General features: G+C 38.9%; 1 protein-coding gene across 5 annotated transcripts; it reads right to left on the bottom strand.

Annotated features, from left to right (window-relative positions):
- Positions 1 to 23358: 23358 nt before the first annotated feature.
- LOC112200173 (protein FAR1-RELATED SEQUENCE 5) lies at positions 23359 to 27037 on the bottom strand. 5 transcript variants are annotated; one of them, XM_040517727.1, is made up of 4 exons: positions 26908 to 27037; positions 26510 to 26644; positions 24502 to 26368; positions 23359 to 23622 (listed from the first exon to the last, which is right to left on the bottom strand). In XM_040517727.1, the coding sequence occupies exons 2-4, from the start codon at positions 26622 to 26624 to the stop codon at positions 23586 to 23588; spliced, it is 2019 nt and encodes a 672-aa protein (XP_040373661.1). In that variant the 5' UTR covers positions 26625 to 26644; positions 26908 to 27037; the 3' UTR covers positions 23359 to 23585. The 5 variants fall into 5 exon arrangements, with proteins under 5 accessions (XP_040373661.1, XP_040373660.1, XP_040373658.1 ...); XM_040517726.1 differs by having other exon boundaries at positions 24502 to 26437; XM_040517724.1 differs by having other exon boundaries at positions 24502 to 26644.
- Between the last annotated feature and the right edge of the window lie 212 nt (positions 27038 to 27249).

Raw genomic sequence — 27249 nt, forward strand, 5'->3', positions numbered from 1 at the left:
CCAATTCAAATCCGAAACATGAATAATTACAATTACAAATACCAATCTAAATTTTTCTTTCAGAGTAACACGCCTCACACCACTCAATATTACAATACCCAACTACTCAATTTCTTATTACAGCACACTCTCACAAATTCCAAATTATAAAGTTCGAAATGAACATAACAAAATTCACAATAATGCTGTGACTCGATTGCCACTGCCCTAAGTAGCTCGATCTGCACCCTGATTCTCCTGACCTGCAGGATTATCCGCTACACCGTTTGAATAGTGTACCGGGATTGCAATAACGCAAAACCCGGTAAGCTTTTGACAGCTCGTATGAGTAAACTTAAGGATTGCACAAATTTAAATTAACAATTTCAACTCAAGCATAGAAATTGTAAAATATCACAATCACAATGACCACCACAAAACCACGTCACTTTCTCACTCTCATATATATATATATATATATATATATATATATATATATATATATATATATATATATACACTTATGAGTCACAAGTAACTCCACGTTACCCTCATAAGATCACTCAACATTTGACTGACAGACTAGAGCTCTAACTGATCGCAACCACCGGCCCGGCGCGAGAGCGTGGTTCACGATTTAATACAATTAGTAACCACCGACTCGATACAAGAGCGTGATTCACTAATAGATGCCATGGTCACCCCTGTGACCTATTGATCTCCACAGATCAATATATCTCAACAAATCAACAATTTATTGTTTCTCAAACAATAAAACTCAACACCTTACTATATGGTTTCCTCAACAAAATCCATCAATACATATATATTTTTCATGTAAATAATATATGTACATAGACATTCATACAAGAATGCCCATTAATACCAACTATAGATCTCGTACAATAAAGCAATAAATTCCTTTTTATACTTAAAATCATTTCCTTACCTGTGAGCCGTAGCCCTATGAACCGTAGTCGATCGAGTTCATATTTTTCAAAAAAATTATTTAATTCAAAATAATTTCCACAAATAAACATAAATATAGGGATGACAAAAATCCCCAGCGGGGCGGAGCTCCATTGGATACCCGCCCCTAATGGGGGGAGAATTCGGGGACAAATGGGGAATGAGGATGGGGATCCTCAATCCCCGCTATCTAAGATTGGGGATGGGGCGGGGATGGTATTGTGATCCCCATCCCCAAACCCGCCCCAATAATATATACATATATTTAACTTATATATATATATATTTATATTTATTTTTTATAATATAAATCACAAATATATACATTTACTACTTTACTTTAATGGCTACACAATTACTTTAATGGTGTTTTGACTTTTGCACTCACTGAATTATGATTTATGAATTTAATCATATTTTAAATTTATTTGTTGTAGATTTTGATTTTAAAAAAGGCAATATGAGAAAAAATTTATTTTATTTATTAAATTCTTATTGGGGATTTGGGGCGGGTTTGGAGGTTTAGTCCCCAATGGGGATGGGGATGGGGACGGGGAATATCCAATATATTTTTATTGGGGATTGGGGCGGGGATGGGGGGTAGAAAATGACCCCGGGGATGGGGATGGTATTGTGATCCTCGTCCCCAACCCGCCCGATTGCCATCCCTACATAAATATTTAGAACTTCGGTTCGTGAATGAACCATGTGCGGTTTACTCACCTCGATACTCCCGCTGCGTCTTCAAATTAACACAATCACACCAAACTCGCTCGCCCAAGTAAAAACTGTCAATCACCTAATCAAATGTGACTTGAATTTAGCCCACAACTCATAAAATAAAATAACGACTATCTAACGGTCGGATCGAAATTATACCATGATCCAACGGTCGGATCGAAATTATACGATGATCAAACGGTCGGATCTAAATTATACGATGATCCAACGGTCGGATCCTCACGGATAGCCCTTTGGATCATCCTTCCGAAATTATCACAAAGATCCAACGGTCAGATCTTCCTGAATCGCCTTTACTATCATCTCCTCATATTTATATGAAAATCCGATGGTCGGATTCTCACGAATCGCCTTCCAAAACACTAATTCACAATTATACGAAAATCCAACTATCGGATCTTCGCCCGTGACCACACAAAGTCATCAGGACAGTCATACGATCAACATATCAAAACTACAAGTCCATCCGACGGTCTGATCTTCACAAATCACAAATCGAACTATCGAAATCGATCGAAATGTAAAAATTCATAACTTAATCATACGATATCGAAAAATTGCGTATAATATATCGAAATGATCGTATTGAAGTATAGAATCTAAAAATGTATAGAAACTGTCCTTGTGACCCTCGGAGGTGGCAGGAAATGGCCACCGGAGTTAGTGGCAGAGCCGTCGCCGACCACCGCCAATGGTGTCAGGGCCAGGTTGCTCTGCGTCGTCTCATCAAGCCTAATGTCTTTCCTAACTAGCATGTAAGCTGAAAATGACCTGAAGGGGTATAAATTACCTCGAACCAGTAGGGATGGCCGGAAAAAAAAAACCCAGAAACCGGCGAGCTCCTAGTTCAACGTAAAAACTGCAACAACTCACTTCGATCCCTTCTGGAGATTTGTTCAGAAACTCAAGGTGAGCTCACCAGTTCAAGAATCACAAGAAATGGGGGTCTGTAGCTCGAGATATCAGGATCGATAGCTCGGTTTTTGATTCCGATCAGGTCTGGCTTCCAGCCGCCACTACGCGCCGCGTCGCCGTGCAAGGACACTTCTGGGAGCTTGAGGCGAGCTCGAGGATGAAGTTTGGGAAGGATTCGTGACCTGTAGCTCGAGATATCAAGCTTGGAACCAAATCGGGGTTAAATGAAACTGGGCTCTTCGCCGCAGCTGCCGGCAGTGCCTCGACCCAAGACTGCCACATGTAGCTGCGCAAGGCCGAGACGAAGTCAATGGAAGTTGTCCGGTGGAGGGAGGGAGAGAAAGGAGAGCTTTGCTCTGTTTTTTTCTCTGTTTTCGGACGAGAGAGAGAGAGAGAGCCTTTGCTCTGTTTTTCTGGTGTAGGTCGAGCAAGAGTGTCGGCCGATCATTAAACAATCTCAAGCAGCCCTACTAATTAAACATAATCATGAAAGTTAAAGCAGTGCAATCATGAAAAGTAAAGCAATGCAATTATGTTAAAGTAAGGCCCTGCAGTTATGTTTAGGCGTTTAGCCTGATAAAAAAAGAAAATGGAGGTCATTACAGGTTCATATACTAGCGGTATACAGAGTAATAGGAAACTGTATGATTATAATTTATCCACTTATTCTACAGATTAATCTTCTATAGTTCATCAACTTATTTTAATTTTCAGAGGCGTTACAATATGAAAGAAGAATACTTATATGAAGATAAAGTTACATACTACGAGCCACGAGGGGAAAAAAAAACAGTTCCGCCTCTTTTTTGGGGTTTCATGTGTTTTTGCACTGTTTGATTTTAAGAAGGGTGGACAATCCCCTGAAACCTTAATTTCTAAACCATCATCTAAGCTCTTCGGCTGAAAATGAGAGCATATAGAATATCATCAGCAAACATTTATCTTTTTAAAGTTTAGTAAACAAGTTATTGCCTAAACTAGCAAGATCGTAGACAAGATAATGTATGTGAACAAAACCATAAGCTTTATTTTATGTCCTTTTGGGTCACCTTGGGACCTTCAATGTTGGGGTAAATGACCTTAACCACTAGGGTTCTAAGCCCCCACGTTGTGATGCACAACTATAAAGACTATTGCAGGGTCAAGATAAAGGGTGTTCTAGTCTTATACTGCAAAAAAAAAAAAAAAAAAAAAAAAACTCAAGAATAATCACTTTTTAATTCATTACTATAGAAGATCATTATTTTCTTGGAATAAAGTATGGGTCCTTATGCTGTCAAGAATTTGGTTGTTCAACTCATCAGTGGAACAAACAAGCTCAGACAAGAGGGATTGTATTGTAATTGGTTTTCCATGTCTTTAGGTGGCAAGTCTAATGCCTTTGAGTGCACTAATTGTTAAACAAGATGATCTATAATTTTTCTTTCAGTGGTGTGTTCTTAAGCTCTGTAATCTGGAGTTCTCTGTATGTCCTTGCATGAGAAAGCAGGATGACTAAACCTTTGATAATTGAACCTGTCAACCAGAATGATTTGTTTCTGCTTACTATAGGTGATCATGTCATTAGCAGATATTAACACTTGGATATTGTAAGAAACATTTTAAAGAGAGGCATGCAATATTCTTGTGCTTTTCTTTATTCTCATGAATACAGTGTCATAAGATTGTCAAGAAATTGCTAGGAAGTTTTAGGCTACTGAGAGAACTCATAAAAGTGTGTTAGAATTGCTTCTGCTTACCATTTGTGGTATGTTCTTAGCAGAAATTAGCACTTGGATATTGTGAACAACAAATAGAATCAGTAGAGTGTATGCAACATTGTCACAATTTTTGGTTATTCTAATGAATACACTGTCACATGGTATTGCTAAAAAGTTTTAGACTGATGAGAGAACTTAGAGTAGTGTGTTAGAGTCTAGATAAAGTAGAAACACAAAATATGGAAAATGAGTTGGAAGATATCATGTTTCAGTTGTGGGCTGTATACTTCTACTTAATTAGCGTGCGCACCACAATATGCATCACAGCAAACAACAAACTTCTAGCACTCTGATCTTGTAATTAGCTTCTTGTATATGATAAACTCAAGCCACCTACCTTTCTCTTACGGTACGTTTTATCCCTTTTTCTTTCTTTCTCAATTGAGGGCTTCTATTCATACCTCTAAAATTTTATTTCAACCTCCAAATTTTATTTAATGATAGTTGACTTTATCAACTCTATTAAAATTACCAAGAAAGACACAAACCATAAGAACCAAAAAAAAAAAAACTCTTCCTGATCATCAAACCCATTCAATTAAGCTATTTCATTTTTATCTTCAAACCAGCTTCGCCTCAAATCAATCCCTCATGCCAAATGATACCTCAATTATGTTCAACAATTGATTTGAATCAAAGTTTCTTTTATAATTTTCAGAAGTATTGTGTAGCAAATGAAAGAAATTGATGGTTCAGTAATTGGGAACAAAATCTTCTTTCCAAGCGTCATATACGTATGAATTTGCAAGATTCTATTTTTGTAGACCTTTTCAATATGGGATCAAAGAATTTTATTTTATTTTATTTTTCCCAATGAAGCTCAAAGAACTTTAGTAGTAGTGTTAGAAGTTTTCATCTTCAATTTTTTTGGTATTATTCAAGTAAATCAAGAATGTGTGTCTAGCCCAAACTCTAGGTTACTTAACCTAGTTATAATAGGGTTTCGAATTAGAGATATTCTCGGAGATATTCATAGATATCTAATTAATTGTACGATTATCTTTCCTTGTACAACTTTGATTCTATGTCTTATAATCCTTTATATAAAGAGGCCCCTATTATCAATGAAAGCATGACTTAATTCTCTCCCAATTTCAGTTTTCCTTAAACACGTTATCAGCACGAAGCCTTAACCCTGAAACCCTAAATTTGTAGCCTTCAAACCCTAGCCACCACGACCGTATATATTAAAGCCCTCAATCTCAGGATTCCAGAACCGGCCGGAAAACTACCGAATCAGCCACCGGAAGTATCGAACCAGCCCTCCAAGAAGACAAAAAGGGATCCCTACACCGGTTCACCACTTTCTGGACCTCCGATTGCCCCTAAATTTTTCCACCAGCAGAGTCTCGATCGCAGGACCCAGGAACAGGAAAAAGAACTTTAAAAACCTGTCTAAAAGTTGCTAAACCGTCCAATAGGAAAACAGGCAGAAGAAAGAAAAAAAAAAAAAAAAGGAAAAGAAGCCCAAGCCCAAGCCAGAGGCCCACTAACGTAGGCCCACAGCCACGTCAGCACCAAGAACCGGCGCCACTTCAGCAAGGGGACCCGTGCCACGTCAGTAAGAGGGATCCACTCCACGTCAGCAAGAGGGACCCACTGCCACGTCAGCATATCTGCCACATTAGTAGCTCGGTCAACTCCGGTCAACACCGTTTGTCAATCACTGCCGGCGACTTTTCCGGTCACTTTCCGACCACTTTTCCTGCCAAATTTTCCGGCGATCTATTTCGATGTATTTTTTTCTTTCTAAAAGTTCCTGTTTTTTTAGAGTTTTAAAATTCAATTTCTCTTCTTTTTTCGGGGACTTGCAACATCCCTTCTTCTTCCCCCCTTTCTTTCTCATAGGGGAGACCTAATTAAGCCGAACTGTGGGGGTTCGTGCTCACTCCAAGCTTGGAGCTTGTTCAGTTTATAGAGAATTTATGATCGACCACTTACGTCATTGTTCCGATCTAATCCAATACCTCTTGGAATTGAATTTCTTGGAAGCAATTACGCTCAGGAATTTTATATGTTTTCGTGGTAGCCTTTTACGCTCTGAAACTAACCCTAAATTCTTGTTCTCTTTCAAGATGAGTAACCTGAACAAATTGGACTTTGCTCCATTGGGAACAATTGGCTCTGGATATCACAAGTGGGTTTGTGATATTCGCCAGCATCTCAAGGCCAATGGAATCCTGGATACGATTTGAGAGCCTAGCCAGGACGTGCTAACTGTTGAGCAAGCTCAAGCTTTGGAAGCAAATAGAGTAGCCTTAGAGGCAAATAAGGCAAAAGCCATAATCCTAATGACTTGTCATATGGATGATTCACTCCATTACGAGTATTTGAATGAAGAAGACCCCAGAAGGTTATGGGTCTCACTCGAAGAAAGATTTGGCAACGTCCGTGACTCCCTGCTTCCTGACCTAAAAGTGAGATGGCATAGCCTCCGCTTCTGTGATTTCAAGTCAGTTCTTGACTACAACTCGGAAATACTTTGCATTAAATCCTTAATGGAATTCTGTGGTAAAGATATCACAGATGCGATGTTGATTGAGAAGACTCTCTCTACCTTCCCCGTCTGTGCATTGATGGTTATTAAGAACAATCGGATCGACGTTACTGCAGGACGAATCACAAGGTTTTATGAGCTCATTGGAGCTAAGAATGTCGCTAAAAAGCATGACAACATCCTTATGAAGAACTATAATTCCAGATCCGTGGAAATATAGCATATTCCAGAATCCAATTATAGTCGCGCCCCCAAGGGAGGGCTCCAAGAGCGCAACCCTAATCTTTGGGATACTTCTAGATGTTCTGGTCCATATAATCGCTCCACTTGGGAAGGTAACCGCCAAAAGAGGTGAATATGAAATCGAAGAGGTTAACGTGAAAAGAGAAAGGGAAGCAATGCCTCTGGCCATATTGGTGGCACCACCAACATTAAGAGCCATCTAAATGACGCTTTCAAAGCGCCTCAATCAATGGAGTCTGAGTGAAAAGATGTATGTTCTCGATGTGGAGTATCAGGTCATTGGGCACACATTTGTAGAGCTCGTGAATAAATTATCACTGCCTACAAAGCATATTGTGAAGCAAGAGAAGCTCACCATGTGGAACAAGAAGATCAAGAAGATGATCTAAAGTGAAGGGTTGAAGACTACAAATCTGGCTGGGATCAATAGATCGCCAATTCTGTTTAAGTCTTTATTTTTCCAAGAGATGTAATAGGCAATTGCCATATATTTTTGTAGCAAATGTCAGTGGTTTAGTCTTTCTTCAAAGTAGGCTCACCCAAAGTAAGTGTGATGTCTAGGAAGGTTATGAGATTAGTGGTACTTAAGCGAGCCTTGCTCCACCGACATCTCTCTACTCACCTGGTCACATTTATTTTGGAATTACAGAAAGAAGTTAGACGACTACCATTGTTTTGCATTAGCTAGCATTTTGGATTAGATTTTCTTTGGTCAAAGAGACAATGATGTAACTCTGTTGGCTTATGAATAAAATTTTGAGTTCTTTTCATTATGACTCCATTTTGATTCTGAGCATATGACTTTGTGACTATGATGACTAGGCCATCAGTATTAATTCAACGACATGGAATAGCCCAAGTTCCCCTTGCCAAATGGCACCTTGATTACTATCACAGAAACTCTCTACGATCATAGGGCAAATCGCACCTATGAATAGCTAATGGATTTCATGCGAAAACGCATGTAGAGAACGGAAATGAGTTCATTTGCAATACCTTTAACGATTGTGAACAAAGGCGCATCTTAGAGAAGTTTATGTGTCTCTCTAGTGGACTCTATGTCACTATTTGAGTTATTAAATCCAACGAAGTTATGAGAGAAGATCTCTTGGATTTAGACACATATTGGCTTTGTCAAGACTGGATAGGTCATCCTAGTCCTGATATGATGATCCTTCTACCAAAGACTTCACATGGAGATCCTTTTTTTCGAGCGAAACGAAGCATGAATCAAAAGTTGATTCCTAGACTAAGTGTGACCGCTGCCGCTGTCTCCAGAGCCGCCGTCGTCCACCACCAACCTAGGCTAGCATCGTCCTTATCTATGACGCCATGGATAGCGTACATCATGGTGATGACTTCCCTGGTGATGTTGCAATCACCAACGTTTCTTCAAATAGCGTTTCAGACGCTTAGCCCCAACCAAAATCCTCATTGGTTGATTCTAAGGCCTCTCGCTCGTTTTCAAAGCCCGCTCCTTAGGAAAATTAGGACTGAGACCGTCCTATGCAAATGATATGAAAATATTCATTTTGTCCTTAAATAGAATCTGTGGGGATTCTGTGGACTAGTTTAACCAACTTGAGGACGTTTAAATATCTCATGATGTTGGTTGACACGAAAACACGCTGGTCACGTGTTGTGTCATTTGCCACTTGTAATGCTACTTATGCTACACTCCTAGATAATATCATATGACAACGAGCTCACTCCCCGGATCATCCTATTCCGTTAATTGGACTTGACGATGCTAGAAAGTTTACATCGAAGACTTTCGATGGTTATTGCATTGGGACTGATGTTGGACATGAAATTCCCTTGAACACACCCAAATGGTCTCGCGGAAATGTCTACGATGGTAGTCCAGAAATTGGTAATGCGCACCAATCTCCTTATATCTTCTTAGGGTGATGCAATATCGCATGCAGCTATGCTAATTCGTCTATGACCCACTGCCACTCAATCTACCTTTGCGTTACATCTAGTGACTGGGTATAAGTATCATACTTACACATCTTTGAGTGTGCCATTTATGTGCCTATTGCGCCGCCACATCGCTCTATGATGGGTTCTTACAGACGAATGGGCAAGTACGTTGGATTTGAGACTCCAACAATCGTACGCCACTTAATGCCCTTGCAAGGCAATCTCCTTACCGCTAGATTTGAGGGTTGTCACTTTAATGAGACAGTCTTCCCATCGTTTGGGAGAGATAAGAACAAGGATGTTCTGCAGGAACGACAGGAATTGTCGTGGCTTGTCCCCATTATGTCTCATCTTGATCCCTACTAAAGTGACGAGATCACACATCTGCTGCAAATATGCCTGGAAGGAAGTACGTCCTTACGAGAGGACGTTGCGCCACCCTACACGGAGGTAGGCATGGCGTCAATGCCAAAGAGAGTGGCACTCTGGTGTTACAGACCATGGCCCCAGCTAGGATGCATAGGAAGCCCGTGGTTCGAATGATGCTTTGGCATAACCTAATCCTTGGATCATCGACACTCAAAATCCGTCTCATGAGAATCTTCCGGGTTATGGTTATCGTTGGGAGACGCCTTAACGTCAGAACCTATTCATGAGAATATAGAGCTCTTTGAAAATTACACTAGTGTACATGAGACGTGGGATAGAAACTCCATCATAATTGATGTTGTAGTTGCGCATTTCGTTGCGCATGAGTTTGTTGAGTCCGATGATATCAAACCACGCTCCGTTGATAAATGAATGCCAACGTAGAGAAATTTGGCCTAAATGGAAAGATGCGATTCAGGTTAAGTTGGATTCTCTAAAGAAGAGGAAGGTTTTTGAGCTAGTGATGCCAACACCTCCTAACATAAAACCTATTGACTAATGAGTCTTCGTTAGAAAGTGTGATGAGAAAAAAGAGATCGTAATCTCGCCTTATGACGCATAGCTTCTCACAAAACGCCCTGGAATCGATTACGATGAGATATATTCTCTCGTAATGGATGTCATTGTACTCCACTACCCTGTCAGTTTGGTAGTTTCCAAATAACTGATCATGCAGCTTACGAATGTGATCACTACGTATCTCTATGGGGATCTAGATACGGAATATACATGAAGGTTCATGGTGAACTTCATTTACCCAAGTCAAGTGGCTATAAACCACAGAGCGCATTTGCAATAAGATTGAAACGCTCACTAAAGTGACTACTTGATTGGGAAGGGATATGCTCGCGCATTTCCATAACAAGTTTCGGATTCTATTGCGGTTTATGTTGGACATGATCTTCATTAGAAGCCCTTAAAGAGTTAAGGGCAACCGCTGAACACTTGAAATCTGAGTTTGAGATGAAGGATTTTGGGAGAACACGATTATGTCTCGGTTTGGAACTTGGGCATCGTGTTGATAAATGTTTAGGCATTTTGACAAGGTCAAGCCTTCAAGCATCCCCATGATCGTCTGTAGTCTTGATCCTGGAAAAGATTTTCTTCGTTCAAAGGATGATGACGAAGATGTGCTAGAGGCAAGAGTGCCTTATTTGAGTACAATAGGCGCATTATTGTACTTAGCTCAATGCACAAGACTGGACATCTCATTTGCCATGAACTTGTGAGCTAAGGGATAGCTTTGCGCCAACGTGACGCCATTGGATTGGTGTAAAAGATATCTTCGGTACTTGAGATGTACGATTGATATGGGCTTATTCTATCCCTAAAGAGAGGCGATGTATTCTAACCCATCACACACCAGGAACGCCGCCAACATTGGCCAGCGTTCATGTGTTTTGTAGGGCTGGGCACCCAAAACCGAAGTCCCGGTACCGTCCCGAAACCGTCCCGAAATTTGCCCGTACGGGCCGAGATTAAAATTAAAATTTTACTGTTTGGGCCCGTCCCGTCCCGTTCAGAGACAAACGGGCCCGGTACCGGTACCAGCCCAGTCCATACCGTTAAGGCCTGTCTCGTCCCGTTTTTATTAAATAAATTAAATCTTTAATTGTTTTATATACTTGGCTGAGTTTGATTGGATGATTTAGTCAAATATATGGGAACAAGAAAGAATGCCCACACCTGATCACTAAACCTATTTAACCTAAAAGGCTAATTCGATCCCCAATTCTCAGATCTGAGACTCTCTTCTCCACTCTCCATTTCCTCTTCTATGCTTCATCTAAATCCCAGATCCCCAATTTCTTTCCAATTTCCCCACCTGTTCTTCAGTAATCAGTATTGATTTCACTTCCAGTCCATTTCACACTTCGATCATCTCCAGTTCAGTTCTTCGATTGAAATTTTGATGGCTAGAGGGAAGATTGGAAGAAGCAAGTTGCTCATCCACCCGCTTCGGGGCTTGAAGACCATTCATCTCCAGTTTGGTTTTCTGATTTAAATGAATTAGACTAAGTTAATTTGTAAGTTTAATTGTTAACTTGATCTATAGTCTTACAATCTCAATAAGCAATTATGCAATTGTTCATATATGAGATTTTTATGTTGATTGTCTGATCTTAGTATAAACTTGAGTGATTAACTAGGGTTGATCAATCATCAACGTGTATAAGCTTGGGTGATTAACTAGGGCTGATCAAGCATCAACGTATAAGCTTGGGTCATATTATAACCAATGATTATATGATGTTGTTTCAGTTTACCGTCTGCAGGTTATATATATACACACAGAGAGAGAGAGAGAGAGAGAGAGAGAATGGCAGGTTTCAATTCTAGAAATGATGAATGAAATGAATTAGAAGCTTTCGTCCCGAAACCGTCCCAGGCCCGTACCGAACCCGTTCGGTTTCGGTACCCTCGGTACCAGTTTTGAAAAACCAACATCCCGTCTCGACCCGTCCCGACTTATAATTCTGGGCTCGGGATCGGGATTACCCCAATTTCGGCCCGTCCCGGCCCGTGCCCAGCCCTAGTGTTTTGGAAGGTTTTGCTGATATTGGGTATCTCTCTGACCCACATAAAGGTCATTCTCAAACTGGTTAAGTGTTCACCATGGGTAAAGACCGTGATATCTTGGAGGTCCATAGAATAGACCCTAGTCGCTATATCTTCAAACAATGCAGAGATTATTGCTCTTAACGAAGTGGTTCTTGAATGTATATGGATTGGATCCATAATTACGCATGTTCGAACAATTGTGGTTTGAAGTCTACCACAGATGAGCCTACGAGCATTTAAGATAATGCTGCTTGTTTTGAATAAATGAAGCAAGGCTACATCAAAAACGACAACACCAAGCATAATCAGCGACAACAGACTCTTCTCAAGATCAAAGTGAACTAGGTTCAATCTGAGGACAGTGTGGCAGATTTGCTCATTAAGTCATTGCCTAAATTCCACTTTTGAGAAACATGTTGGTAGCATCATTTGCGAAAGTTATCCGAACTCCAATGACCTTAGTCATCAGAGGGAGATGCAGATATCAGAGGGAGGTGTCTATATGTATGATCTCGAAATGTGAAGGGTGTGTTGTGCTCTTTTCCCCCTTCGACCGAGGTTATTTTTGTCCCACAGGGTTTTTGTTACTCTGCAAGGTTTTTAATGAGGCAACGAGAGGAGCACCACGTTTGGGCGACACAAGGGGGAGTGTTCAAGTAAATCCAAAATGAGTGTCTGGCCCAAACTCTAGGTTACTTAACCTAGTTAACCTAGTTATAATAGGGTTTCGAATTAGAGATATTCTCGGAGATATTCATAGATATCCGATTAATTGTACGATTATCTTTCCTTGTACAACTCTGATTCTATGTCTTGTAATCCTCTATATAAAGAGGCTCATATTATCAATAAAAGCACGACTCAATTCTCTCCCAATTTCAGTTTTCCTTAAACATGTTTATTTTTATTTTTATTTTTATTTTCTTCAATAAGTTGATGACATTATCAATGATCAAGATTGGCATCTTTGATAACTTCCAAGCTCATATTGTTGGAAAACCACAAGCTGCTACAAGGCAATTCTAAAATTCTTGGCTTATATAGTGATTATCCTTCTAAAATTCAAAAAAAGAAAATATTGATTATCATTCTTGATCATTTACTCCATGTTTTAGTTTAGCTCTTTCAAACTCTTTCGTTTGCCTTGCCCTTTCAGTGATGTTCTAGCCCAATTCTTTAGCTAAGGAAAAATTGGTAGGGAGAGAATTCTAATTTTGGTTTAAGGCTTTAAGCTATGGGTATTTTAGGGAGATTAGAGAGGTGTAGTTAGCATTTTGTGTATTTGAAAAAGTAATTTAGAGGTCTAAATACTGATTTTGGAGGCATGAATAGAAATACACTTCTCAATTTCTTATGTCTTTGGTTTAATTCTGACTTCTCTACCCCTCCTGCTCTTTCAAATGTCAACTATTTAGATGGGGATTATAAACACGCTGCAAGAAAGTATTTTGCAGTTCTTGGAGGTGATCCAAAACCCAAGCTAAAAAAGAGAAGTGCTGAGAGTCTCATAAGCCAGGACAAACCAGGACATGTTTATAATCACTGTAAGTTTGCTCTTTCTTAAGTCATAACTGGTATCAACATTTTTTTTTCCATCACTAGTTCTTCCTTTTTGTTTCTTTTAGATCAGTTAAATTATAACAGTTTCTCATTTTGATGTTTTCTGCTAGCAGATGAAAATGGTTGTGGCTGGTGGGACTGCAATATGGAGGCTATTGACAAATGAAGAAGTTGGTGTCAATGAGGTGTGGGAAGGAGTGGGCTTAACCACATTGGGAGGAATAGAGTGGCATTGAATCATTGATCTTTACTATAGATTACCAGTATTATCTTCTTAGAGTACAAACTGTAGATATCTGTAGCTTTAGATGTTGTGTAGTTTAAAAGTCACTTTAACATGAAGAACTGTATTTGAAAATTTGGTTAACTTTTATGTGACAAGAGCTCTTTTGTTTTAACTGAATGTTTTTTTGTTCTCGCTTATTACGTGAGTAGTCTTGTTTGTGCACTCTGATGAGAGAACTCAATTGATAACCAACAATGCTGCAATTGAAAGTTTCCATAACTAGAACCAATGTTATCATTTACATGCTTGTTACACACAACAGGAGCTTGCAGAAATCGCGTCTGGATCTTTTTTTTTTATACTTTTTTTTTTCTTTATCAAAAATGGGTTTTAATCCATTAATGTGTAAGAATAGACAACATTATTAGCACAAAAAAAAAGTCTCACCTTAACAAGGGTAGTGTTTTTTTTTTGGCATTGTCAAGGGAAACTCAAAGGCTTTCTAGACCCAAGATAAACCCTTTTGGGGCATGTGAAATGCTCAAACTGTGCATTGCAGTACAGTGCTTGACCACTTTGACAGCTTCGGCGTTCAAACCTAGGTTGGGGAGCACACCCAACTAGTCAAGAACCACTAGGCCACTTGCAGTGGTTATGCAGGGGTAGTGTTAGAGATGGTTCGAAGTCCATAAACACTGAAACCGAGGGCGGAGTAGTGAATAGCAATCTAGAGATATGTGGCCAAAGTCATTGTTGACAACCATGGTGACATGGTCCATGACCCACTTGAACCGTTGATATTGTTTCAACTTTAATCATATATTAGGGGAGCTGAAATTTGCACACCCAATTTTACATTCTGCACTTCCCGTGTGCAGTTTTTACCAAATCACCCCTATTCTATTTGTCTCATCCTTTCCCTTCCACAGCCTACAACTAAAACTCTCTCTCTCTCTCTCTCTCTCTCTCTCTCTCTCTCTCTCTCTCTCTCTCTCTCTCTCTCTCTCTCTCTCTCTCTCTCTCTCTCTCTCTCTCTCTCTCTCCCCCTCTCTCCTTCCGATCCAAATCTCTGCTTCCCTTGCGGCAGCTAGCCTACTCGACTCAATCCTCACTGCCTCATCCATCTCCAATTCCAACAAGGCTTGGCACATTCTCTCCATTCATTTCGTGTTCCGGTGCCGGCGGTGATCGAGGCTTGCATTTCGAAGATCAAGGGGTGGCGCTACAGAGATTGGGAGACTTTGCAACCTCGAGGGAAGCCGAGCTCGTGGTGAAGCATGTTGGCGTCGGTTTCTTCGGCTTCCGCTTAGTCTCCTTCTCGGCCTTAGTGTTCTGCGGTATGATTCTGTTGTCGCTATCCTTGCTGATTGCATTAGATCGGAGCAACTTTTACCACTCCTCTTTAGATTCCTCTCTTCTCTGCCCATCTATTTTCGTTCTTTGTTTGTAAAGAAAAAGATCCATTCAATATCTAAATTGTTCCACTCTTAATTCAAAGTAATTGAATTTATATTTTGTTCAACAGATTGATAAATTTAATAGCGATAATGCTGTTTTCAGAGATTTTGTCCATGGGATTGATAAAGTTAATAAGAGATTTGTCCATGGGGTTTTCATATTTGTGCAAGCCTGCAAGGTCATAGATGTAGCACGCTTCTGTGGATGGGGAGAGAGAAGAGAGATAGAGAGGAGAGAGAGGAGGAGGGTAGTTTCGGAAGAGAAAAGTTGTGAATTGATAAAAAGTATTAAAAAAAAAAAAGCAAAATGGAATGTAAAATGTAAAACTGGGTGTGCAAGTTTCAGTTCCCATTAAATGTTAAGTTTAAACTCAAAAACTTCGATGCAATTGAAAGACTTATAATTTACTTTTATTTTGTCACGTTTTTATGGGAGATCGTTATTCTCCAACGCGCTTATTCACGTGCAACCTAACTAGTAGATCTGTGCAACCAAATCCCACATTGAAAACTTGTCAATTTGCAATTCATACTTGGTTAATTTGAAGACAAAAACTAAAATTTTTTTTTTTGAGATCTCATTCGTTTTGTTGACTATTGATAACTAAAAATAAATCCCCAAATAAAATTCCTCATTATATGATAGGAGTAACTTGATCTCTCACATATGAGCCGCATATCCACTACAACGTCGGTGGGTCGCTCCAGTCGATTGGAATTTGGGAAGTCCATGTTGGATGACGGTGACGAAGCGTGTGAAGTGCACTATAGAGTAAGCACACTAACTAGGCTCCACCGCCATTCTCTTTTCTATTTGGAAATCCCTGTCGACCTTATCCCATTACAAATACAACTCTGTCCATTAACATATGAAACTCTGCCATTAATCAACATTAATCGAATCGAGTCATATCTATGTTTTATATGAATGGATGCACTAAATAGGCAGCCGTCGCATGCCGGTTAATCAAACAAAGATATCAATTCTCACGAAATATGAATCATACCAGTGTGCAAGTGCATGCGTGTACCAGAGTTAAGAAAGCTACAAGAATCTTACACACGTGCATGAGTGTACCAAAGAGTTAAAAAGCTACAATAATTTTTATCTCGTCTTTTTTGTTGTTATATGAGAATATTTTTTTTAAAATCAAATAAACAACTTATGTACAACAATTAATTTATTATGAGTCGAACTCATGACCTCTAACTTATGAATGAGAGACTTACACTACTTTTCTAAATTACTTTTGATTATGCTATGTTAATATTAATGCACAGTCCTAGCTAGTCACTTTCCCACTCTTCTATATCTATCCATGAATGAACCATAATTGTTTCAATATTTTCATACTATTCTCTCTCTCTCTGAGAAAACCCTAAGGAGGCTTCAAGACCTTGAGAATATTCTTGTCCGGCGGCGGCCTTGGCCTGGCCTAGGCTGGCCTTTGGCTTTGCTGCCGGAGGGGATTTAAATGATCCGGAGCTTTGAGGGGGAGTTGGCTCAAGGTTTGACTGCTGATGTTGACGGCGAGTACCAGATGACGGCTTGGACGCGGTGAGCGTCTGTACATGGCAGGTCATTGACGATGGCGGGGCTGGACGGTGGATCTGCACCAGATGGGGGCGGCTTCGGCACTGCGTTCTGGACAGTGGACGCGAGACTTGCAGCAGGGTGGCGGCGAGGGACGTGAAGTCGCGGTTTGTTGCTGGGTTTGCAGCTGTGGGATGCGGCGTTGCCGGGTGAGGCGGTGGGATGCAGCGGTGGAATCTTGCGTCAAGGTTTGAGGTGGTGGGATCCGGCGAAGCTGCTTCGGTGCTGTGTGCAGCCTGAGAGGCTGAGGTGAACTTTGGGCTTGGGTCACGTCCTCTTGTTGGGCCTTGTGGATCAATTCTGTTTGGGCTGCCTTTGGACTTCTATGGTGGGCAAGGGTTTTGCTCTCAGCCCATCCCTATGTTTTTAGTTTGTCTATTTACAATAAAGTTTCTTGTATTAGGAACACTCTGTGTACTTTTAGCGTCTCTGGAGTAGTACCGAAAGAGGATATCCGCTACCTCTACGTATTTAAATGTCTAATGAGTAAGACTATATGTACGTACCACTTGTGGGTACTACCACTAACTTCTTGTCTGTCTATGAATGACGGCGGAAGGGCATGTAACGACCTATTTTAGCTTGTGATGAATATATTATCTCGCCCTTGTGGCTTTACTCAAAAAAAAAATTGTTTCAATATTTTATTATAAATTAACGTGGTGACATAAATTTTTTGATCATATATTGTTTTATCCTTCCAAGTCAATGAGAATGACAAATAATGTTTATTATGCAGTCATTATTGTTTAAACAATTGGTTTGTATTAACTGCTTTAGATGATATGTGGTTCTAAAATTTCGAATAGTAAAGATAAGTTAAAGGAAAGGATTCCAATCCCATCAAATCTGCAAGCTGATGCTGCCTATTGCAATTAGTTAGCTGTACATTAGTTATGTTTGAACTTAGGCTACAAATGTGGATCTAGTATGTAAACAGTGGCGGAGCCAGGAATTTCTGGTCACTGGGGCACCAAAAAAAAAAACAAAATATTTAAATATAATTTATATCTATTACAATGGTAATTGCTCTCGATGAAATTACATTTAAATATTCTTTTACAATGGTAATTGTCTCATTATCTATGCTAGTAAAAATGTCTTTCTCAATATATGAAATCAAACAATTATCAGTAAACTCGTGAGCTCTAGGTTGACAAGGACCTTTTTGTAGATAATATCTGCGTACTTCATTTTGAACATTAGGATGATAAGTTGAAATTGGAGGACGATTTCCATGATTAGAATGATATTTTTCATTAATTTCGGGACAAGGCTTCTCTAAATTACTATCATTCTTCTTTGTTTTTTTTTTGCGGGAGATGAATCTAATGAGGTATTTATACCCGATGACTCCTCTGCACCATAATTTTCTTTTCTTTTAAAGTATCTTAACATATTTGAATGAAAACTAGAGTAGTAGTAAGAATCAAAAGAAGTGCTCTTGACAAAAGAATTGATTGAGAATTATTATTTGACGAATATATATATATATATATACACACACACACACATACATACACATTGTTATTGATATACATACACACAATGTGTGTATGTACACACACACACATTGTTATTGATATGATAGAACAGTTTTTTTTAATCCTTTTCCTATTAGACTTAAAAATTTGTAAATAATAAGGAAATAAGAATCATAATCAATTTTATTATTGATGTCAAAAAAATTGGAAAAAGAAAATTATATGATAATCACTACGTGGGAGCCCACGTTTTCTTCCTCAAACAATCTACAATCCCAAAGAGCACGTGAAGTGCTTCTGAAAGTGAAAAAAAAAAATATAAAAACATGTATTAAAAACCTAATATTAATATAATACTAATACTATATATATATATATATATATATATATACATATAATTTTTTTTGTGAAAATGTGAGTGGGGCACAGGACCCACTGGGCCCCTGCCCCCTCCGGCCTCTGTATGTAAAGCTGTGTATAAGTATGTAAACTATTTTGTGAATATTAAGAAAACAAGATTCTTCACCATATTATTTTTGTATATGGTATCAAAGCATTCATTATGAGACATAACATGAAACACAAACACAATCAAACCATCCATGGCGGGCGATGAGGATCGGAAGATAGTCGAACACGGCAACACTTCGAAATCTTCAAGGACTTCAGAACCATGAGAGAACTCCAATCATCCTTTATTCCTCCACCATTCGAACCAGCCTGACGCAGTACTTGTGTCAGCCTTTGGTGGAAGACAATTACACCACATGGGTACAATCCATGCATGAGCATGGCCCTAACAATCAAGAACAAGAAAGGATTTATTGATGGATCCATCAAGAGGCCAACCGATAGGATTGAAGAACATCAGCAATGGGATCGCTGCAACACACTAGTCAAGACATGACTGTTGGGATTGATGTCAAAGGACATCTCGAGCAACGTTATTCAACGTTATTCATTGCAAAGATGCTAGAGGTATGTGGCTTGAATTGCAAGAACGGTTTTCTCATACCAACACTACTCAATTGTTTCATATAGAGAATGCGATTCACGACTGTGAACAAGGCACCAATTATGTGACATCCTCAAAAGCCTTTGAGATGAAAGGGATGCACTCTGTGAAATTCCTCCTTGCAGCTGTGAAGCAGCCAAAAATGTCAAGGCCTATATGGAAACTCATAAGACAATGAAGTTTCTGACGGGTCTCAATGATTCCTTTGCTACAGTTCATAGCAATACAGTGGCAATGGATCCACTCCCAAGTGTGAATAAGGCATATTCAATGGCGTCACGCCATGAGAAACAAGCAGAAGTATCAAATGGGAAGGCACTGGCTCCACCTGAAGCGATTGCTTTTGTTGTGAAGAAGGCAGGTCGTGACTTTGACTCTAGAGAAGGTGAAACCAAGTGTGAAAAGTGCCACAAAACCAACCATAGTACCAAAAATTATCGTGCACATCTCAAGTGCACATTTTGTAATTGGAAGGGCCATACTTATGAATGTTGCCACAAAAGAAAAGCCTCTGCAGAAGGAGGACAAGGATGGTCAAAAGGAAATCATATGGTTTCCATGAATGACAAAAGAGAGGCTGCGACTAATTTGCCTTTCTCACAAGAGGAATGTCAACAAATCATGAACCTGTTGAGCAAAAACAAGGCAGCTACAATCAATCAAGTGGGTAATGTACCAACTTATGTGGAACTCCTAGGTAAAGCATTTTCTTTTCCTCGAAATGGCAAAAACAGTATTTGGATATTGGATAGTGGTGCTAGTGATCACATAGTTTGTACTCCTTCTCTCTTCATTTCTTTGAAACCTGTATCCAATCGTTTTGTTAAACTGCCAAATGGTACCTCAGCTCAAGTTACTCACATTGGCAAAGTAGTTTTCTCTCCACATTTCATCCTCCATAATGTCTTATCTGTGCCATATTTTTATTTGAACTTGATCTCCATCAGTAAATTGGCCTTCGATTCATTTTGTATCACCATCTTTCTCAAACAATTTTGTGTCATACAGGACCTACGATCGGGGAAGATGATTGAGACGGGAATTGAACAGGAGGGACTATATTGCCTGGACCAAATACATAAAGGAACATGCAACTTTGTTCACAGTCACACATCCAACCGACATTAACACCTCGGCCATCCTTCTAGCAAAGTTTCCTTATTATTTCCATTTTCTACAAATAAAGCTTGTGATACAAGCAAATGTTCTATTTTCCCTATGGCCAAAACAAACCAGAAAGTCTTTTCCCTTAAGTACTATCTCAAGTGAGTCTACTTTTGATTTAATCCACGTTGACATTTGGGGTGGTTACCATGTACCTTCACTTTTTGGTGCATAATATTTTCTTACCATAGTGATGACCACACTAGAAGTACTTGGATATATTTGATGAGACATAAGTTAGAAACACGAACTCTCCTAGTTAATTTCATTCACTTGGTTGAGAATCAATTTGATAAGAAGGTTAAGGTTGTGCGTAGTGATAATGGTCCCGAATTTAAGCTCGAACAAATTTATTCATCAAAGGGAATTATTCATCACACTAGTTGCTTTCAACACACCACAACAAAATGGTGTTGTTGAACGCAAACATAGGCATTTACTCAATGTTGCTCGAGCCATTCTTTTCCAAGACAACTTACATAAACATTTTTGGGGGATGCCATACTCACCTTAGCCTATCTCATTAATAGGACTCCTACACCACTTCTCCAAGGACAAACACCATTTGAAAAACTATTCAACAAAGTGCCAAATTACTCTCATTTACGAGTATTTGGTTGCTTGTGTTTCACGTCAACTCACCCTACCAAGCCCACCAAGTTTGATCGTCGTGCAACTAAGTGTGTTTTCTTAGGTTATCCCCACGGTCAAAAGGGTTACATAGTTTATGATCTAACACGCCCCAAAGTCCTCATCTCACGAGACGTCTTATTCTTTAAGAACACATTCCCATTTCAGTCCATCTCTTATCCAACTTCTCCACATGCTGCGTCTATCTTTGGACCTCAAACACAACTATCTTCCTTCGACACAGAACCAACAGTCCTACCTGCTTCCCCCAGTTCTAGCGTTCCAACACGGGAAAACTCCCTAACCGACACCACTTCTGCTGCGAACCACCAGTTAACCCTATCCCTAATTCTTCCACACCATCGGGTCCCGTCACTTCAACATCACCAGATCACAATGATTCAAACCAACTCGTGCCTTCTCCACCACTTGACATCTCTAACCTCCCACTGTTGTCTCACAATCATCACCACCACGATGGTCATCAAGACCCACCAAAACGCCAACATTTTTGTAGGACTTAAAGGAAAGGATTCCAATCCCATCAAATCTGCAAGCAGATTCTGCCTATTGCTATTAGTTAGCTGTACATTAGTTATGCTTGAACTTAGGCTACAAATGTGGATCGAATATGTAAAGCTGTGTATAAGTATGTAAACTCATTTTGTGAATATTAAGAAAACAAGATTCTTCACCATATTATTTTTGTATAATAAACATGTAAATGTAACAGTGCGATCCCTCATTGGGGACTATATATGTCAATTAAAAGATCCTTCGACCCGTCCATTTCCATTGTCAAAATTTCAAGGCGAATCAAAATAATAAGTGACACATGATGCGGCATCCAAGACCCACACACACGGACTCGATTTTGCTCACCATCTTTCTTTGGGTGGTGATATGACCAGTCCATGAAAATTTGACACGTGTTACCGATTTAACCATAATTTAACTATAGTTAAATATATAAATTATAAAAACCACTTAACTAAATAAAATTTATAATAAAGAAAGATATAATTAAATCTTCCTTTCTCTCACCTCCTTAGTCCAGCATCTTCCTTCACCTAAACACTCCAAAATCGAGGAGCTCACAGACCTCACAGATTTGGCTTACCAAAAACTGAGTCTCAGAGGAAGAGAAAGAGGATGGGGATAGTGGCTAAGGCAGGGGATTGGGCATGCAAGGCATTCAAGGCCGGGGGTTACCACCATCTACCTCACTGGCACTTTATCTTTAAATGTCTACACTCTACAGAGCACCGCTTGGCACAAAGCTCAGCCGAAAATCGAGTATGAGGATGAACAAGCCTCATAATTTTGAGCTTTCGCGGCTGGCTGAGATCCTATTCCCCTTGGAAAGTTGCAGTATTGATTTTTTTCTTATACGTTTTATATCTTGATGTTATAGATCTTGGACCGATTGGCTTACCACATCCAGTTGTGATGCGGAGCTTTGTGCTTTTGATACGACACATTGAAATACTTCTCTAGCTCCATTTTAGAGCTAAGATCATATTGGGACACCAAAGTTCTGATCTGTTTGTTATCAAAAAAAAAAAACTCCAAATCTAGAAAAAAGAAGGAAACCCAAGCTCATAAAAAAATAAAGTGCAGAAAAGTGACGATGGGGCATGAAAACAAAGAAGCAGGCAACAGAGATGAAAGAGATGCTTGAACCCAGTATTGCAGGAGGATCATTTAGGCTTCTGGGGAAGGAACTAGGGATTTTTGTGTCTGATATGAGGTGTAGCAGAAGAAGAAGAAGAAGAGGTTCTGTTTCGGTCAAGGAAGAGAGAGAGAGTTTAAAATTCTTTTTCTCTATTATTTATTATTAAATTAGTTTAATTAACTATGTCTATCCATAGTTACACATAGTTAATTAAGGGGGGTGAAATTTGCACCCCCATATTTGCAAACTACACCCCTTTTCCTTTTTTTTAATAATATTTCACCCAAATTTTATTGCACTTCCTAAAATGCCCTCAAAAGTAACATTTTCTTTTCTTTTCTTTTCTGCTCTCTCTCTCTCTCTCACACTTTTTCTCTTCACGACAACAAGCTCCTCTTCTCTCTTTCTTCCTCTTTCTTCTCCAGAGAAAACGTCCTCTTCTCCATTCAAAAGTCAATCAACTTTTCTCTTTTCAAACCAGATAGTCAATTGGTCATGCTCAGATAGTCAATTGGTCATGCTCCATGTAACATATGTTACTGCATAAATCCTATTGACTTAAAAAAGATACATAGCTGAAATCCTAAATTTTTTCTACCAATTACATAGCTCAAATCCCCTAATAATACGTCATCTACAAAACTCTCCTATGTTGTGAGAGATACAAAAAGAACGTAGTCCAAGCTATGCTGCACAAAAAGCTTCCTGACCAAGTACATTGGGCCAATTTCTGTTTCATCTTTTTCCCTTTTAACTTCCTTAAAGAAGAGAGCCACACCCATAAATTTCTTGCTCTCTGCACAAAGAAGCAAAATGCAAACAGAGTCAGCTTACATTATTCATTTAAACCAAAGCACATAGTACAAATATTGCAAACCAAATCCAAAAGAAAGTAGCAAACCAACTAAGAATGTAAATCAACAGCTGGCCAAAAAAATCTGAACTATAATACACAATCTGAACTTATAGTACCCATGCGTTCAAACAGATTATACTAGTTCCTTATTTCCTGATTTTGTACTATAAACATACAATGTGTCCAATATAATACACAATCTGAACTTATAGTACCCGTGATCTCTAAAATTATTGATAAACCAACTAATGTACTATAAACCAACTTTGATCTAATCTTAAGTTCCAGTTCTTAAACCATTCATTGATAATTCTGATTGTGTGCACCAAGATGTTGAAAAGCACATAATTGATATTGAAACTAACATCAGCCATATTAATTAATAGGAAAACCAGCAGATGTTCTCTTTGGAGTACACCTCCTTTTCTTTAAAAATGTTTATATTTAAACATACAACCAGCCATACTAACCAACACGCCATCCACTCTTCAATGCTTTAAAATACAAGTACACAAAGACAAAGAGATCCAACACTAAAATAGGAGTCAAGCATATAACCTTAGTACCCGAATATAGTTATATATAACAAAAAGACTACTAGAAACTAAAAAAATGAGGGGCCAATCCAGCAAACAAAGTGACTCACATAATTCAGTTTGCCTAACCTCAGAATGCATAACAAAAAACAGCAATTTAGCAATCAATTCAGAATTCCTCAAAATGCATAACAAATAAATCAGAATGCGTCAACCAAAAGAAAGAAAGAAAATAAACAAAAAATTCTGACTAACCCAAAAGAAGCTGGGAGCTTTATCTCACTGTGTTCCTAGTGTGGTAGACTTATTATTTGATGGACACTTGTTTCGATAATGGCCAATATTACCGCACCCACTACATTTTCGAGGTGCCTTCTCCACTCTCTCAAAATATGAAGGTTCCCGCCTTGTAGAGCTAGTTTCCTTTCTTTTATTTGATCCTACCGGACGACCTTTGTGAGGTTGAAGAGTAGGTTTAAAAATTAAAGGACAAGATGCACCAAGAATCTGAGAAAGCTGCCTTATGGTATTTTCTTTTTGCGCTAGAGGCTGTTTTTCGTACTTCTCTTTAACCTCAGATAAAAGACTACTAAATGGATCTTCATGATCCAAGCTTGCACGATGATCATTAGTGAATGATCTTGTGCCAATCCTCCATTGCTCATGAATCTGATTTAAAGGCAGCACTTCAATATTAATCTCCTTGATCATGTGCACACATGGAAGACCCATGGTTTTGGAAAACTGGCCCTTGCATTGGGATGAATAGTCTTTGGCATTTGCCAACAAATATTGCTTTTGTAACTCAAACAAAGCATAGAAAGATACCTTATTAATCACCTCTTTAAAGAAAGGGATGCAAAGCTTTTGAGGAACACGAATTTTTTCACTTGCAAGTTGAGTTCTAATTTCTTGAAACTGATTTTGAATAGCAAGACAAATATTTTCCTTCACTTCACGGAGACCACCAGTAGAAACTTGAAGATATTTCTTTAAGGTTCCATGTGCACCTTCTGCTCTAGAAGTAACATTATTACCAAAGTGTGAAATCTGTCCGGTCCATGCAAATACAAACCTCTCTTTCCATGGAAGCCAAGTATTGCCAATGTAAGTTAGAATGGAAGCATAGTCTTTGTACTCAATTTGAAAACGGTTCCAAACTTCATTAAACGTTGACACGTCCCAAGACTTTACAAGGGTACTCCAAGAAGACATAAAACCAACCCAATCTGCATCTTCCTTAAACTGACCCTTACAATGTGCAAGAATATTTTTTTCAATATGCCATATGCATAAAAGATTAGGAGTCATCGGAAACACAACTTGTATTGCTTTCATTAAAGCCAACTCCCTATCAATTATAATCGCCAATGGATGATTACCATCTCCCAACAACTTACTGAACATTTCAAGAGCCCACTGATAATCCTGTTGTTCCTCTTTTTGCATGAAAACAAAACATGAATAGAATGATGTGTTGAAACTCGACACTCCTACAATCTCAAGTAATGGCATCTTGTACTTATTTGTCTTATAAGTACAATCCATCACAAAGACATTAGAGTAGCTTTTAGTCAACTCAATGGAAGTGGGATGAGCAAAGAATAGATGAGTCAAATGACCAGAGTGATCATATTTGACATTATGAGAAAAACCAGCACCACCAAGCTCATCTAATAATGCTTGAATAATCGAACGCCCACCTAGACTCTCCCTTCTAAACTGAGATGTCTTGCTATATATATTTCTGGAAACAGCTAGAAGATCAGGATTACTTTGTCGAAGCGAAGAGAGAATTTGACGTGGTTTTATGCCAGCCCGACTCATTTGTTCAACTTGTGAGGCTTCCTCTTTAGTAAACCGACGACAATATGGATGTCCAGCCATGTCAGTGGAAGGCTCATGATTATGTAACAAGCTACTTATCTCGACCTTCCACAACCCTTCAGCTGTCCTTCTTCCCACAATTTTGAAAGGGCAATCTATCCGACGAGAAGCTGAATTCTTTTTCTTCTCCTCAAGTGCAGAGCAGGTTCGATAACAACCACCTCTATCACAACCAATAGCCACATCTCTATTGCTTCTAGATCTTGTAATTACCATAACGTAACCTTGCAGCAACCCAATCTTACGAATAGCACTGACAAGGTCTTCTCGATTTTCAAAAAATTTCGTCGATAATGAGAGGAATTCATCAGAATCATCAATCATAGAGGGGCCTTCAAGCAAATCAAAGAAAAACAAAATAATTAGCTCTAAACATAATAAAAGTGATAACACATAATACTTACCATTGACAATGGGGACTTCAATGATACTAGACGGGTGATTTGACTGTAAGTCGTCTTCCATATCATCTGAAGACATAGAAATTTGCAACCCAGCATCCAGGGGCTCTTGTTCCATTGTTCTGACCTCCCCAACAGCTGATTTTGGGCATAAAAGCAACCTAATTTTTTCAATTTCCAAATTTTGAAAGGATTTCGAAAAGCAAAAAGGACTCCAAATTTCTCAATTTATCAGCAAACATATTACCCACAAATCATAAAGAAAGAAACTTGTCCAATTTGAATGATCTTGTGGGGAAGGAACAGTAAGAAATATTGAATTGCAAAAGAGAAAAGCAAAGTTAAACATGAAATTAGAGTAGATATAGTGAGATAATAAAGAGAAAAGTTGGGATTGTAACCTGGTTTGGAAAGAAGAAGGGTTGAAGTTGATCAATTTTAGAAGAGGACGTTTTCTCTGGAGAAGAAAGAGGAAGAAAGAGAGAAGAGGAGCTTGTTGTCGTGAAGAGAAAAAGAGAGAGAGAGAGAGAGAGAGAGAGAGTGAGCAGAAAAGAAAAGAAAAGAAAATGTTACTTTTAAGGGCATTTTAGGAAGTGCAATAAAATTTGGGTGAAATATTATTAAAAAAAAGAAAATGGGTGTAGTTTGCAAATATGGGGGTGCAAATTTCACCCCCCTTAATGAAACTATAGTCATGTTTTTATGGACTGGTGGTATCACCACTAACTCAAGATGGTGAGCAA

Source organism: Rosa chinensis, chromosome 4 (assembly GCF_002994745.2).
Source record: "Rosa chinensis cultivar Old Blush chromosome 4, RchiOBHm-V2, whole genome shotgun sequence".
Lineage (NCBI taxonomy): Eukaryota > Viridiplantae > Streptophyta > Magnoliopsida > Rosales > Rosaceae > Rosa > Rosa chinensis.

Coding starts and splice junctions, on each gene's coding strand:
- LOC112200173 (XM_040517724.1), bottom strand. CDS start 26,624: ATGGAACAAGAGCCCCTGGATGCTGGGTTGCAAATTTCTATGTCTTCA. Junction 23,623..24,501: donor TCTACCACACTAGGAACACA/GTGAGATAAAGC, acceptor TTCTTTGTGCAG/AGAGCAAGAAATTTATGGGT.